Raw genomic sequence first — 13,416 nt, forward strand, 5'->3', positions numbered from 1 at the left:
TTGATAACTGTTTTTGTTGTATAAAGTTTTACTATGTTAAAGTTAAAACCTTCCTTTTTATAATTAGACAAAAAGGGGCAAATGTTGTGGAACAATCTTTTGGTACACTGTGAAGATATGTTGTTCTCATTGGTTTAATGAACAGCTAAATGGCCAATGGCTAAGCAGGCAGAGGTCCAGGTGGGAGGGCCAGACAGAGAGCACTCTGGCTCCTTGAAAACTATGAAAGTCTAGTTCTAGACTAGGGCAGAGGTAAATGTCATGAGTTATGTGCCAACACGTAAACTGATAAATATGGGCTAATTTAAGTTGCATGAGCTAATTAGTAACAAGCCTAAGGTATCAGCAAAGCTTTCCTAGTTAATAAGAAGTCTCGGTGTGGTTATTTGGGAGCTGGCAGGCAGGACAGAATAATGTGCCTACAAGCCTATAATCTGAGCACCCAGGAGGAACATCAATTGGATGTCATATAATCTGAGCCATATAGTTTCAGACTAGTCTGGGTTTCTGTCTTCTCATTGGTGATATAGGCAAAGAGAGTCTCTTCAACCCAACTCTGAGATACACTGAATATTGAAAGTAGGGACAGTGTAAAAATACGGTGGAAAAGATAGAAAAAGTAACAAATTTCTATACAGGAGTGCTAACCACGTAACATCTCCTCAAATACAACCATTCCATAGGGACTGGGAGACTGTGCTATCTCTTTCTGTCTACATGGAACAACCCCAACCATTACGATACAAAATGAGAATGTGACCCTAGGAGAAAACCCTTCACAGTCTCCCCCTCTTGTGCTCTTTTGGCTTAGGCTCAGACCTAGTGATGATTTGATCACAGGACACTTGGAGGCTGATCTGACTGCTACTACTTGTTTCTGCAATGTGCACTCAGGTGTCCAGCCTTCCGACACTTTAACATGACAATGTGGTACTGGCATGCCTAGAACTAGCCCTCCATACTTCTCAAGGATGGTGGCCTGCTGCGGATTTCCCTTACATGTTATAACAATTATTTATTGAATGTCTTCTATGTTAGGTACCAGAAATACATACTTTAGTGTTACATTCAAAGGCAAACCCAGGCATCTCTATGCCTTTGTCATAAACTGTCTATATCACACTTCCATAGTCTCAAGACCTCTCGGTCAGAAGGGACTTAAAGGTCAATGTTACCATCCATTCACCCTACAGTCCCACAGGACCCACGGCTCTCTAACAGTTCCTTCATTTCTCTTGTGCTGCTGTGATATAAAGATCTCCCTGTGGTTTCTACAATAGTACTATTGTCTCTCCACTTACCCACAGAGACCCAAACACTTCCTTCATCTATATCACAGATTGCAACATGACTAACGGTTCCCAGACTACTCCCAACTAATCTATCCCCCCCAATCCTTCCTCACAGAAAATGATTACCAGATGTTTACCTCCCTAAGCCAGCTCTTCTAAGCTAAGCCCAAGTTGGTCTATATTCCTTCTATGTGACAATATAAACCTTCCCTCTGAAGTATTACCCTAATGTTCTAGAGAACATCAATTCCACAAATTTTCTGCAAAAGAGGGTTCTGTTGTCAAAAACACTGGGAAACATTTTATATTATGTAATTATATATCCTAGTTTTCATCCTTAACAATATAAATTACCAAATAAATTAGCTAATGAAGTTCTGGGCGGGGAGGGGGGCGTTTTTTTTAAATTGTCTTCACTCTAAATGCCTAAGATGATGGCTCTCCAGGGACTGAGTTCTGACGTAAAACAATGTCTTTATGACACTTATTCTGCCTCATGCCCAGTTCCTTCTCAACTCTGAATTCTCAACTCTGAATTCATCTCCCTGTTTTCTTCTGGTTTGCTTAATATAATCTTGCATTTAATCCACTTTAAAACCTTTTAGATGGACGGTGGTGGTGCACACCTTTAATCCCAGCAATCGGGAGAGAGAGGCATAGAGATCTCTCATGTCAGTTTGGTCTATAAAGCAACTTCCAGGACAGCTAGGGGTACATAAAGAAACCTTGTCTTAAAAAACAAAAAACAAACACACACACACCCCAAAAAAAGAAAGAAAAAAACCTTTAGAGATAAAACTGGATATAAATGAACAAACCAGTACTTTTTAAAAATCTGGAAACCAGTAAGGATATCCTTTATAAATATAAGAAAGAAAAAACAGAAGAAATGTTTAGGAATGGGAAAAAAGCACTGAAAACAAAAATATATGGTCTGATTTCCAGTGAGTGACCTAGGCAAAAGTGTCTTTGATCTAAGAGTCTTGGTTAACTCACTGTCTGTTGGTATCCAAGCAACAGTCAAGAGCTCCTGCAAGGTTAGGAGAAACTGCAAAGGGGATACAATGGTTTGGAATGAGGGAATTAAAATGAGTTTATAAGCATGAAGCTTACTCATTCCCTGGCTATTATTATCCTTGAGACAATAACAGAGAAGGAAATAATAAAAGTACAAAACAAAGTGATTAACATTTAAAAAGAAGTATCAGAAGCATAATGTGGTATGATGAGCCCTGCCAGGGTGGTCAAGTCTCACATCAGGAGGACGTCCATGGTGTCTACCCTACCTATGAAGACACCGTTCAGGATTCAGCTATGGGGCTGAGATGTCTCCTTGTGGGGGTGGATATACTAAGAAGGAACCTTAGGACTTTTGAAGCAAAAAAGAAAAAAGAAAAAAAAAAAGACTGATTCTTCCTTAGAATAGAACAAAGAATAATGAACTTTAAAGAATCATCTACAGATGTTACATCTGTGGATAAGTGATTAATGAGGAACCCTGTGGGTACAGCCTCAGAGTAACTCCTCCCAGAGAGGGATGCGCTAACTTCACAGTGGGGAAAACCAGAAGCAGGCGTCCTAACCAAGTGTTCATCTTATCAGTGTGGCAAATGACTAATCAGGGTCACACAGTGACAAGAAGAGGGGCAAACGGAAGAGGATGGCTGCATGCAATACAGCGGAGCATAATGTGTGACCCTGGCTGGACGTGACTAGGAGACACACCATAGGAGCATCACTTAGCAACTGGTAGTATGGCAACATGAATTATAAATTAGATAATAGTACTATTAATGACATTAAATTTCTTGACTTTGATAATGGTGATTTAGTAGCAAAAAGGATAGCCTATAACAAACAGAGACCTAAAAATGTAATTTAGAGGTAAAAGGATTTGGTACCTATAACTACTCTCAACTGGCTGAAAGAAAACTTTAAAATTGTACACACATGCAATGGACACAACAGAAAAGAAACTAGAGACAGAAGCAGTAATGCAATGGTGTGGATATTGTTCACTGGGAGAGCATATGTTTAGCCAGGTATAAGGCTATAGGTTTCATCCTCAGAACCAAAAAATAAAATACAAAAAAAAAAAAAAAAAAAAACTGGAGAGATAGCTCAGTGGTTAAGAACACTGGCTGCTCACAACTGTGTATAACTCTAGTCCCTGAAGAATGAATGCTCTATTCTGACCTCTTCCAGAACCAGGCAGGCACATCAGTACATAAACATACATGCAGGCAAAACACTCATACACATATAGAATAAATTAAAAAAAAAATAAAGCCTCCAATCAAGCAAACAAAACAAAATATAAGTAAATAGAAATCAGTGGTAATAAGAGCTACACATAACTAGTTTACATACAGATTCACACTCAGCAGGAAGATAAAACAGATATCAGTAAAGGACGTTGCAAGTTATTATAATCCCTGATGACAGGCTGAAGAAAACTATCTACTTTCTAAAATCGGTGTTGTGGTGTTTACTGAAATCAGCAGCTTCTTCTGTAATTAACAAGCTTTCAAAGATCATCTTAAAGTCGACTTGTTTTGTGAATGAACGTTTCTCATTTTCTTGGAGTGTGGACTTATAGCCTTCGGAATAATTTTGTTCGTCACTAACAAAAACTTGTATGCTGCAATTGTAGGTAAATCTTTTTAAATCTCCTGGTGTGGTGGTACCCCTGTCCGTCCAGCACTAGGAAAACAAAAGCTGGAGGAGCACAAGGCCAAGGTCACTACAGAGAGGAAAGGCAGGTTGGGCTGTGTGGAACCTTTTCTCTAAGGTAGGAGCAGGAATGAGGCAAGAACTGTATTTTACTCAACATTTATAGGGTCTAACACAGTTCTTAGTGCATAGTACAAACCAACAAATAATTTTCAACAAACATCAAACTATGTAAAACAAATATGAAGGCATCGTTAAAGAATTAAAAATAACGAAGGGTATGATATCAAAAAAATGTGCTTTCTAACAGTGTTTAAAAAAATAAAAAAGCAGCAGGCATGCCAGCAAGGCTGATGCAGAGGAAGAGAGGAACAAGGACTAGGAGGAAAAAAAGAGTGTATAAGCACAGACATAAACATAAGCAGAAAAACTCTAATCCAAAATGCTCCATGAACTGAAACTTTCTGAGCTAAGTGACACGACCAGCAGAAAATCCCACACCCGACCTCACATGACGGTCAGTCAGAACATGTGCAGGAAAAAACCTGGAAACTTACCCTCTGACTAAGTGTATAAGGTTTATAGGAAACATATATGAATATCATGTTTAGACTCGAATCCCATCTGTAAGATCTCTCCACTCTCTCTCTCATGCATGCATGCACACACACGCATACACAAACACTAACACACAAATACAAAATCTGAAATCAAGACACTTGTTATCCCAAGTATTTCAGACAGGATCCTCAGTTTGTAGCACCCAATAAGGGCAGTCAGGATAATTGAGTCATATGAACAGAAGACAATGTCTCAGAGCTTCAGAGTAGAGACTTCCTAGATAAACGTCATAATGATGGTAATACTGAAAATTATCTCCTACTGTGATATTCAGTTTCTAATAACTTTGAGGGTTAAAGGAAATGTTACTCATAATTAGGCAGAATAACAAACATAAACTAGGACTCCATACAAACAGGATGCACAGCTACCCACCTACTGCTCACCTCTGGCCACCCTGACTCTTTCTCAAGGTTCAGCAATAATCAATTCTAAAAGCATATTCCTTTCTTATATACTTCTTCTACTTACCCAAACCAAAGAGTAGAACATAAACATTACCATCTGGAAACTACAGCTCTGCCCAGATCAATACTACCTACCTGATAAAAACATCACCTTTAATCTATCAACAATTTGATAAACATTTGACACGAGGTAAGAATGGTAAGCTATATCAAAATGAAACATCAACTCACTTATTAAACAGGCAAAATCAAATCAAATCAAAAGAACTACGAGCATACAAGTTTGGTCTGGAGTCCCTAGAGGAAACTGAGGCACAGTGTTATCAGGGTTTGTGCAATCAGAAGTACAATAAGTCTTACCTTGGGAACTCTGGGAGGACTCCGTGGAAGAGGAACTACTGTCTGTGTAACCCTGTGGTTCTTCTTTTCCTTCCTGAGCAGATGAATTACCGGCCTCTGCGACCCTGGATGCTTGCTGTAATGTTTCTGTTACCAGCTGCCTTGTTTGTTCACTAACAACTGTAGCTTGAAATGTCACTGGTTTGGGTTTAATGAGAACCTAGAAGAAAATCAGAAACATGCCCAGATGAAATGTCAGAGCACCATTTAAATACTAAACTAGCCAGGCACAGTGCTTTATGTCTATTACCCCAGCACTCGGGACGGGCTAGAAGACTGTCACTAAGTCCAAGACAGCTTTGGCTAGAACGAAATTTCAAAAAGAAACAAAGAACAACAGAAGCTAAACTTGTAGGCCATTTCCAGATAAAGAAATTATCATCATGCATATTTATTATTAGGTTTTGGGTCCGGTATTGCTTACCAAAGACTATTTCACTCCACAGATGAACAAGAAGCTAAGCTATGCACAATATTTTAAATGGGACATGCTAAACTGCAACAGATATGGTTCTTTTTATTTTTTTGTGTGTCTGTGTATGTATATGGATGCCCTCAGGGGCCAGAAGAGGGTTTTGAATCCTCTAGAGCTGGAGTTCCCAATGTGAGTACACAGAATAAAACTCTGATTTTCTGGAGAAAAGGAAAGAAAATTTCTACCTGAGAATTTTAAATATTCAAAAGGTTACCACATCTTACAACATACCTGCGTTTTTCCTTGTTGTCCATAGACAATTTTTGTGGGGATGATTTTAGCTGCTGGCTGGACTGTGGAACCTAGTCCTTTGGGCTGTGTTACAATCATCTTGGTGATGGGTCTTGTGGCAGTAATGATAGCTGGTTTTGCTCCAGCTGGCACTGTCTGCAGAGTCTTTTCTCCCTAGATTGAAGCCAATCATTATTCAGTAGATTTATATGCATTTAAATTATTAAAACAAACAACTGCCATTTTACTGAAAAAGGACAGAAAGATTTTGCCAGGATGGGAAAAGGACTGTAGATTATGCAACAAAGTACACAAAAGTGATTAAAAAATCCTGGACTTAGTTAAATATTGTAAGTCATCTGACCAACTTTCTAGCCAGAAGGGAAAAAAAAAAAATTAGGTAAGTTTTTAAAAATCACCACATCTGAGAACATCTAAGAACTTATACTGCCCTACTCATAGAATACCTATATTAAAACAGAAATTTCTGGAAGAACATACACTAAAACCTTAACAACTGTTATATCTGAGAGTTGAAACTGTAAGTCATCTCCCACACTAATTTTTACTTTTTAATAACCTGAAGTGAATTATTTATGTAACAAAAAAATGGTGCAGTATACCACAGATAAACATACACAGACAAATAAGGAGCACAGAGCAGGATGCTGTAGAAAGAACTATGGAGAGATAGAAAGACAAACGATATTGACATTCTTTCCAAGGCTCCATGGAGGGAAGGGGGAAGAAACTTACAGCACTTCTCATGTCTTACCAGTACGTATGAATACCACTTTAGTCTATTACAGATTCAAGCCCATTAACCTTTCACCGTCTTCTGAATTTTCACCTGCTTTATTCTGTCTGTCTCTCTTTCTGTGTGTGCGTGTGTGTGTGTGTGTGTGTGTGTGTGTGTGCACATGTGCTGCTAGAGCCTGAACCCAGGGCTTCAGAGATGCTAGGTAAATGCTCTACCACTAATCCTTACCCTCAGCCCTTTGTTTTCTTCTGAAGTACCAGTTTCTGGTCACAGTTTTAATATCAGCACAGTTTTATTTTATAATTTTCAAATTAAATTTCATAAAAGTTAGCAGTTTTCACAGTAGCAGTTTTTTAATTTTAGCTATCATCATCATAGATGTGTAGCTTTCAAACTTAGCAGGTGGTAAGCTGAAAGCAACCGGTGAGCTGTCTAAAGAGTAGCCATTCAGAACTCATATCTACATCTGGGCCTAAGAATTATAAACCTAACTATCAGCTACAATTATCTAAAGGAAACAATGTGTCTTATTTCAGCTCACATCCTGACTGCAGCAGTGTTCCCAGAAAGAGCTGTGATTTTTCCTCCAATGGCCACTAGTTTGCAAGTATGCAGCCTGTCCAAGCACGGTGCACGGTGACCCACATAGAACCCACGTGCAGCTTGCAGGATGTCATGTGGGAACGCTCCTCTGATGTAAGTGGGCCTGCATTGGATGCAGGTGGGGAGTAGGAGCATGTGCTGTGTGCTCCGTGTGCTGATGACAAAGGTCCCATAGACCGATACACTTACTTACTGGCATTTCCTGCCAAATTACTGCTCAGTATCTACTAGACAAAATTCAGACATGACTCTTAGATCTCCAATAGCAGACAAAATACCCTGCGGGAGGGAGGCAGTTTCAAGACAGGGTTTCTCTGGTAACAGCTCTGGCTGTCCTGGATCTCACAGAGATCTGCCTGCCTCTGCCTCCCAAGTGCTGGGATTACAGGTGTACATCACTACCACATGGCTATACCCTTTTTTGTCTTATAAATTCAAATACTACAGAATCCTGGCTTTCCTACTGAATTGCTATGTAAATTCAAAAAGGCCTAATGCGGACCATTTTCAACATTACAAAAGATGTGGTGCATAAGCTTTTAGGATCGACTTCTAGTGAGGTCAGAAAAGGTAAAGATGCTTCTGAGCCTGAGTGCTTAAATACCAACAACAGTAAGAAGCCAGTGACTGAGAACTTCCCATGTGTTGTTAGACACTGTTCTAAGCACTTTCAAAACACCCATCATCACCCCACTGTAGACATGAAGAAATAAAAGATTGCAGTGGCTAATAAGCCACCCAAAGTCAAAGAACAGCGAGACAACAAAGCCTAAATGTGTCTAAGTCCAACCTCTTGACAACTGCCTTCAGAGTTTAAAATGGGAAAAACGCAACAAATCCCCATCTATCAATTTTATCTTAAACTCAAATATTTCTGTTTGTCCAGAGTAAATCAAACACTAATCTACTGGCCATAAGCAGGAATAAAATTGTTCCAAGTCTCCCTGCAGTTAAGCATGAAACTGAGCACGCAAGCCATGGTCACAAGCCACCTTCGCTATGAGCAGTTATGAACAACATGCTTTCAGACTACTGTGAAAATGGCATCAGAAGACAGATAGAGGTGATTCTATCACAGCACTAGAGACTCAAGCTGGTCCACCCACTATGGGGTTCTGACATTGGATGGCCTTTAAAATATTTAGTGGAGGGAGCTGGAGAGATGGCTCAGAGGTTAAGAGCATTGCCTGCTCTTCCAAAGGTCCTGAGTTCAATTCCCAGCAACCACATGGTGGCTCACAACCATCTGGAATGAGATCTGGTGCCCTCTTCTGGCCTGCAGTCATACACACAGACAGAATATTGTATACAAAATAAATAAATATTTAAAAAAAAATATTTAGTGGAGTGATGGAGGAATGGCTCAGAGGTTAAGAGCACTGGCTGCTCTTCCATGGGACCCAGGTTCAATTCCCAGCACCCACAGAGCAGCTCATAACTCTCTGTAACTCTGGTTCCAGGGGATCCAATACCCTCACACAGACATACATGTAGGCAACACACCAATGTACATAAAATAAAAATAAATTATTTTTTTTAAAAAATGTTTATTGGACTACTGAGTGTGTTCAAGGTCTTACTTACTCCAGCATTTAGCAATGTTGTGACAACGTTTTTGCCAGGGAGGCCTTGAATGGTCGTTCCTTTTCCTGTGGTCTTTTGAACAACAATCACATTGGGCTTGGAAGTCATTGGGATTGTAGTGATTTTGGTAGTCGTTCCTTAGAGAGTGGGAAGAAAAGGAGGCCTGAGTTAAGGACTAGTGATACTTGGCTGTTCCTATTCATGATGTATACAAGTAATACAAGACTACATAATGTCATCGTTAGGTGATGTGCGTGTGATCCTAAGGACAAAAATGAAGGCTTGGAATAGTAAATTCTAAATCACCCCAGAATAATAAATATTAAGAATTAACTTTTTTTTTTAAAGGTTTCTAAGACAGTTTAACTATGTAGCCATAGCTGGGCTGGAATTCACTATGTAGACCAAGCTGGCCTCAAACTCAAAGAGATCTATCCTGCCTACCTCTGCCTCTGCCTCCCAAGTGCTGGGATTAAAGGCGTGCACCACCACAGCCCAGCAAGAAGTGAGTCTTAAAGCAACCCTCTTCTGAAAATCTGAGGACCTACACCAAATTCCAAGTCTACAACTATCGCTGTCCATTTCTCCATCAGCACTCTTTCCTGACTGGTTTAAAATTAAGCAGAAATCTTATGACACGTGTTCCCCTCAAATCTAATACTAAATTTATGTGGTCAGCATGATGGAAAAACTCTTCAAAAAAGGAACATTAGAGGCATATATAGAAATTCAATAAATTGTAGAAAGGATTTATGGAAAGACATAAAACAGTTGTGTGTAGTAGTCAAGTATAATCCCAGCATCTGAGAGGTGAGGGCAGGAGGATTGTGAGTTTTAAACCAGCTTGCACTAGAATGAGACTCTACATTAGAAAAACCAAAAACAAGAAAAAGCGAACACAGATACGCAGATCAAGTGACAGTCAGTTTGAGCATCTAAGTGTGCACAGCTCTAGAGACCGAAAGGAGGAAGTAGACTTCCAGGGCAAATTGTTTTCAGCCATTAAGATCTACTTTCTTATTATACTAAGAGAGATAATTCAACCTCAGGAAAACAAGCACCTCGCGCTCTCCCTCATATTTGGATCCTTTACGCATGAAAATAAGGGAATGTGAGGGTCAACAGGTGTCAGCAAAGGAAGGAGAGCAGTGGTGGTGCACGCTTTAAACCCAGCACTCAGAGGCAGAGGCAGGTGGATCTCTGTGAGTTTGAAGACAGCCTGATCTACAAGAGTGAGTTCCAGGACAGGCTCCAATACTACAGGGAACCCTGTCTTGAAAAACCATTTAAAAAAAAAAAAAAGGAAGGCGAATGAGCAAAAGGGACATCAAAGTGGAAAGGGGGCTACTAGTGGAAGCAGAAGGGAAGAAGGGAAGGACAGGGATGGGGCACAAGAGGGTAAAGAAACAACAAAATAATAGTTGTTTGAAAACAGCATAATGAGCCGAATCTTCTATAAGACAGATAAAAGATCTAATTTCTAAGTGTATATGTAACTCTACTGACAGAAATACAGTGTCCTTCCCTCTAGAATCTGCTTCTCTCCCACCTATCAAATTTGTGCTCTATATTCTAACTGTCCAAGTTAAAGGCCAGGTACAGACTTTGGATTCCTGCCTTGAGTCCCTGTACCTGCCAAAAAAAATATGACCTTTTCATGTCACTGATGGCTCGGTGTGTAGCTGAGGGTTCACCAGCAACTCGGCTCTAAACATAACAGCCACACAAGCGCACTCAACACTGCTCTCCTCTGCTTCACTACTGCTCCTCCGTTTCACGCTTCTCCATCTCCCAGTTTTGATATTCTACACCAAACCCAGCATCCTAAATTAAACCTTTACACCAAGACTCTAACAGGTTAACTTGGTTTTAAAGAGTATTCCTAATCTCCCACTCTTCCCTCTTGAAAGTCACAACCCTACGTGCGGGCTAACAGGGTGGCACAGCAGGTAAAGCTACTTGCTCACCACGCCTGATGACTGAATTCAATCCTTAGGCCCACAGGGTAGAAGGAGAGAACCAACTCCTGCAAGTTGTCCTCTGACCGCGGCACCTCCATTCCCCAAAATAAATATCAAAACCAACCAACAAAAATAGCAGCTTACATAACCATATTAGTTCCTCCTGTTCAGGAACACAAACGGACGACAAACTATGAGGCTTCCCAGCACTGATCCACTAGGTCCACACTCCTGTGCAGAGCTTCCGAAGTTCCCACACTGATCCACTAGGTCCACACTCCTGTGCGGAGCTTCCGAAGTTCCCACACTGATCCACTAGGTCCACACTCCTGCGTGGAGCTTCCGAAGTTCCCACACTGATCCACTAGGTCCACACTCCTGTGCGGAGCTTCCGAAGTTCCCACACTGATCCACTAGGTCCACACTCCTGCGTGGAGCTTCCGAAGTTCCCACACTGATCCACTAGGTCCACACTCCTGCGTGGAGCTTCCGAAGTTCCCACACTGATCCACTAGGTCCACACTCCTGTGCGGAGCTTCCGAAGTTCCCACACTGATCCACTAGGTCCACACTCCTGCGTGGAGCTTCCGAAGTTCCCACACTGATCCACTAGGTCCACACTCCTGCGTGGAGCTTCCGAAGTTCCCACACTGATCCACTAGGTCCACACTCCTGCGTGGAGCTTCCGAAGTTCCGAAAGATTTTAAGATTCCTCCATCTACCTCTTTCCCTCAGTGTGCTGATCTCATACTGAGCATATTAGGCCCAATTCTACTTTTGCTCCTTAAATTTTCTGTGCCTAAGGAAGCAGGCAGATTCTACTTTTCTACAGGCCTGTGCAGTGAATGTTTAAATACAGAATGGGCACTCAACAAAAACACAACTTATTTGCAAAAATATTACATAAAGTTATATTATTTTCCACTGGAAAAATACTAACATTCCTTACTAGAATTTCAAATGAACATATTTATAGGAAGTAATTTTACACCAAGAATAATAGGGTTCTAGTTCTAAGATTTATTCAGAAGGGGCCTGGGAGATGCTGTTCTTGCCAAGAACCTGAGGTCAGCTCCCAGCACCCACACGGGGCCTCATTACCATCCATAATTCCAGGTCCAAGGGATCCAGTACCCTCTTATGACCTCCATGGGTCAGCCCAGGTCCAAGGGATCCAATACCCTCTTATGACCTCCACGGGCACCAGGCACATACATGGTGAACAAATGAACACAAACACACACACACGGGCACACAGACAAAACACTCATACACATAAAATAAAGCTAAAAAATGTTTAAAGAATTACGAAGCAATCTGCTACACTGGGGCAATCCTGTTATAATTCTTCACAATATACTTGCTGTTGTGTAGGAATATTCAATACCCAAAGCCTCATCTGGGCGTATGGGAAAAATCGTTTTCTTCCTTCAACTACACTGTTAATACATGAGCCACTATAAATCACAGGAACCAAGCTGCTCATCGTTCAGTTAAGGCAACTTTAACTCTTGATTAATTCTAATCTGTCACATATGATATGTAGGCCTTTTTAGACACTGGGAAATTATCAAATATTTGGTAATGGAAAAGTGGGTTTATAAAAATGATCTCAAACAATCATAAACTATGCTTTTAAATTAACACCAAAATATAAGGGTCTTTTGGTTTTAAGATAAAATTTGCTTAACAACTGGTTTTATTTACATGTACTAAAACATCTACTGAGTCCTTATAAAGGTTTTGCAACTTAGGAGACAGTCATAAATCAAGTCTACCAGTTTAACAAGGGGGATGGGAGGGGGTGTCAATAATACCAAATGGGAGGAGGAGGACTAAGAGGAAACAACAAGTATAACATTGCTTTAGTCTGGAACATCAATCTTTTCTAGAATGACCAGTATTAAATGCCTGAAATTCCAGTGTACATGTCTGACCTACGGAGAAGTCTATGCGAAAAAAGTTACACATCCAAAAAGAAAAGAAGGCCATGGCTGGGCTTTTGCAGTAGAGGATCTGCAGTTCTCATAATACAACAGAACCCGCACAAGCGGGCTAGCACCTTGTTTTGCTTTAGTTTGGTTTTTAAGATTTGTTTCTTTTGCAGTTCCAGGAATCAACTCCAGGACCTTGCTCACTCACACTCGGCAACTATTCAGGTACCCGAGCTTCACTGCAGTCAATTTAGGATTCTTTTTTTTCTCCTAGTTTTTTGAGGCAGGGGTTTCTCTGTGTAGCCCTGGCTATCCTGAAACTCTCACTCTGTAGATCAGGCTGGCCTTGAAGTCGGAGGGTTGCCTGCCTCTGCCTCCCAAGTGCTGGGATTAAAGGTATGTGCCACCACAACTGCCTTATGTGGATATTAAAAATGAAGCACATAAATCTTTTTCATGTGCACTGGTGTTTTGCC

The 13,416-nt window shown here is 40.6% G+C and overlaps 1 protein-coding gene across 11 annotated transcripts in view; it reads right to left on the reverse strand.

Moving 5' to 3' along the window:
• The window catches only part of LOC121458928 (BRCA2-interacting transcriptional repressor EMSY), a 68,934-nt gene that overhangs the window by 17,258 nt on the left and 38,260 nt on the right, over nt 1-13,416 (reverse strand). For all 11 annotated transcript variants that reach the window (XM_041668346.1, XM_041668345.1, XM_041668351.1 and 8 more), the window contains 3 exons: nt 9,046-9,182; nt 6,099-6,272; nt 5,354-5,552 (listed from right to left, as the gene is read on the reverse strand). In XM_041668346.1, coding sequence (XP_041524280.1) covers nt 5,354-5,552; nt 6,099-6,272; nt 9,046-9,182 — 510 coding nt within the window. The remainder of the gene's footprint in view (nt 1-5,353; nt 5,553-6,098; nt 6,273-9,045; nt 9,183-13,416) is intronic.

This window comes from Microtus oregoni, unplaced genomic scaffold (genome assembly GCF_018167655.1).
Source record: "Microtus oregoni isolate MIOR12 unplaced genomic scaffold, Mior012 000018F_ref0000195, whole genome shotgun sequence".
Classification (NCBI taxonomy): Eukaryota; Metazoa; Chordata; class Mammalia; order Rodentia; family Cricetidae; genus Microtus; species Microtus oregoni.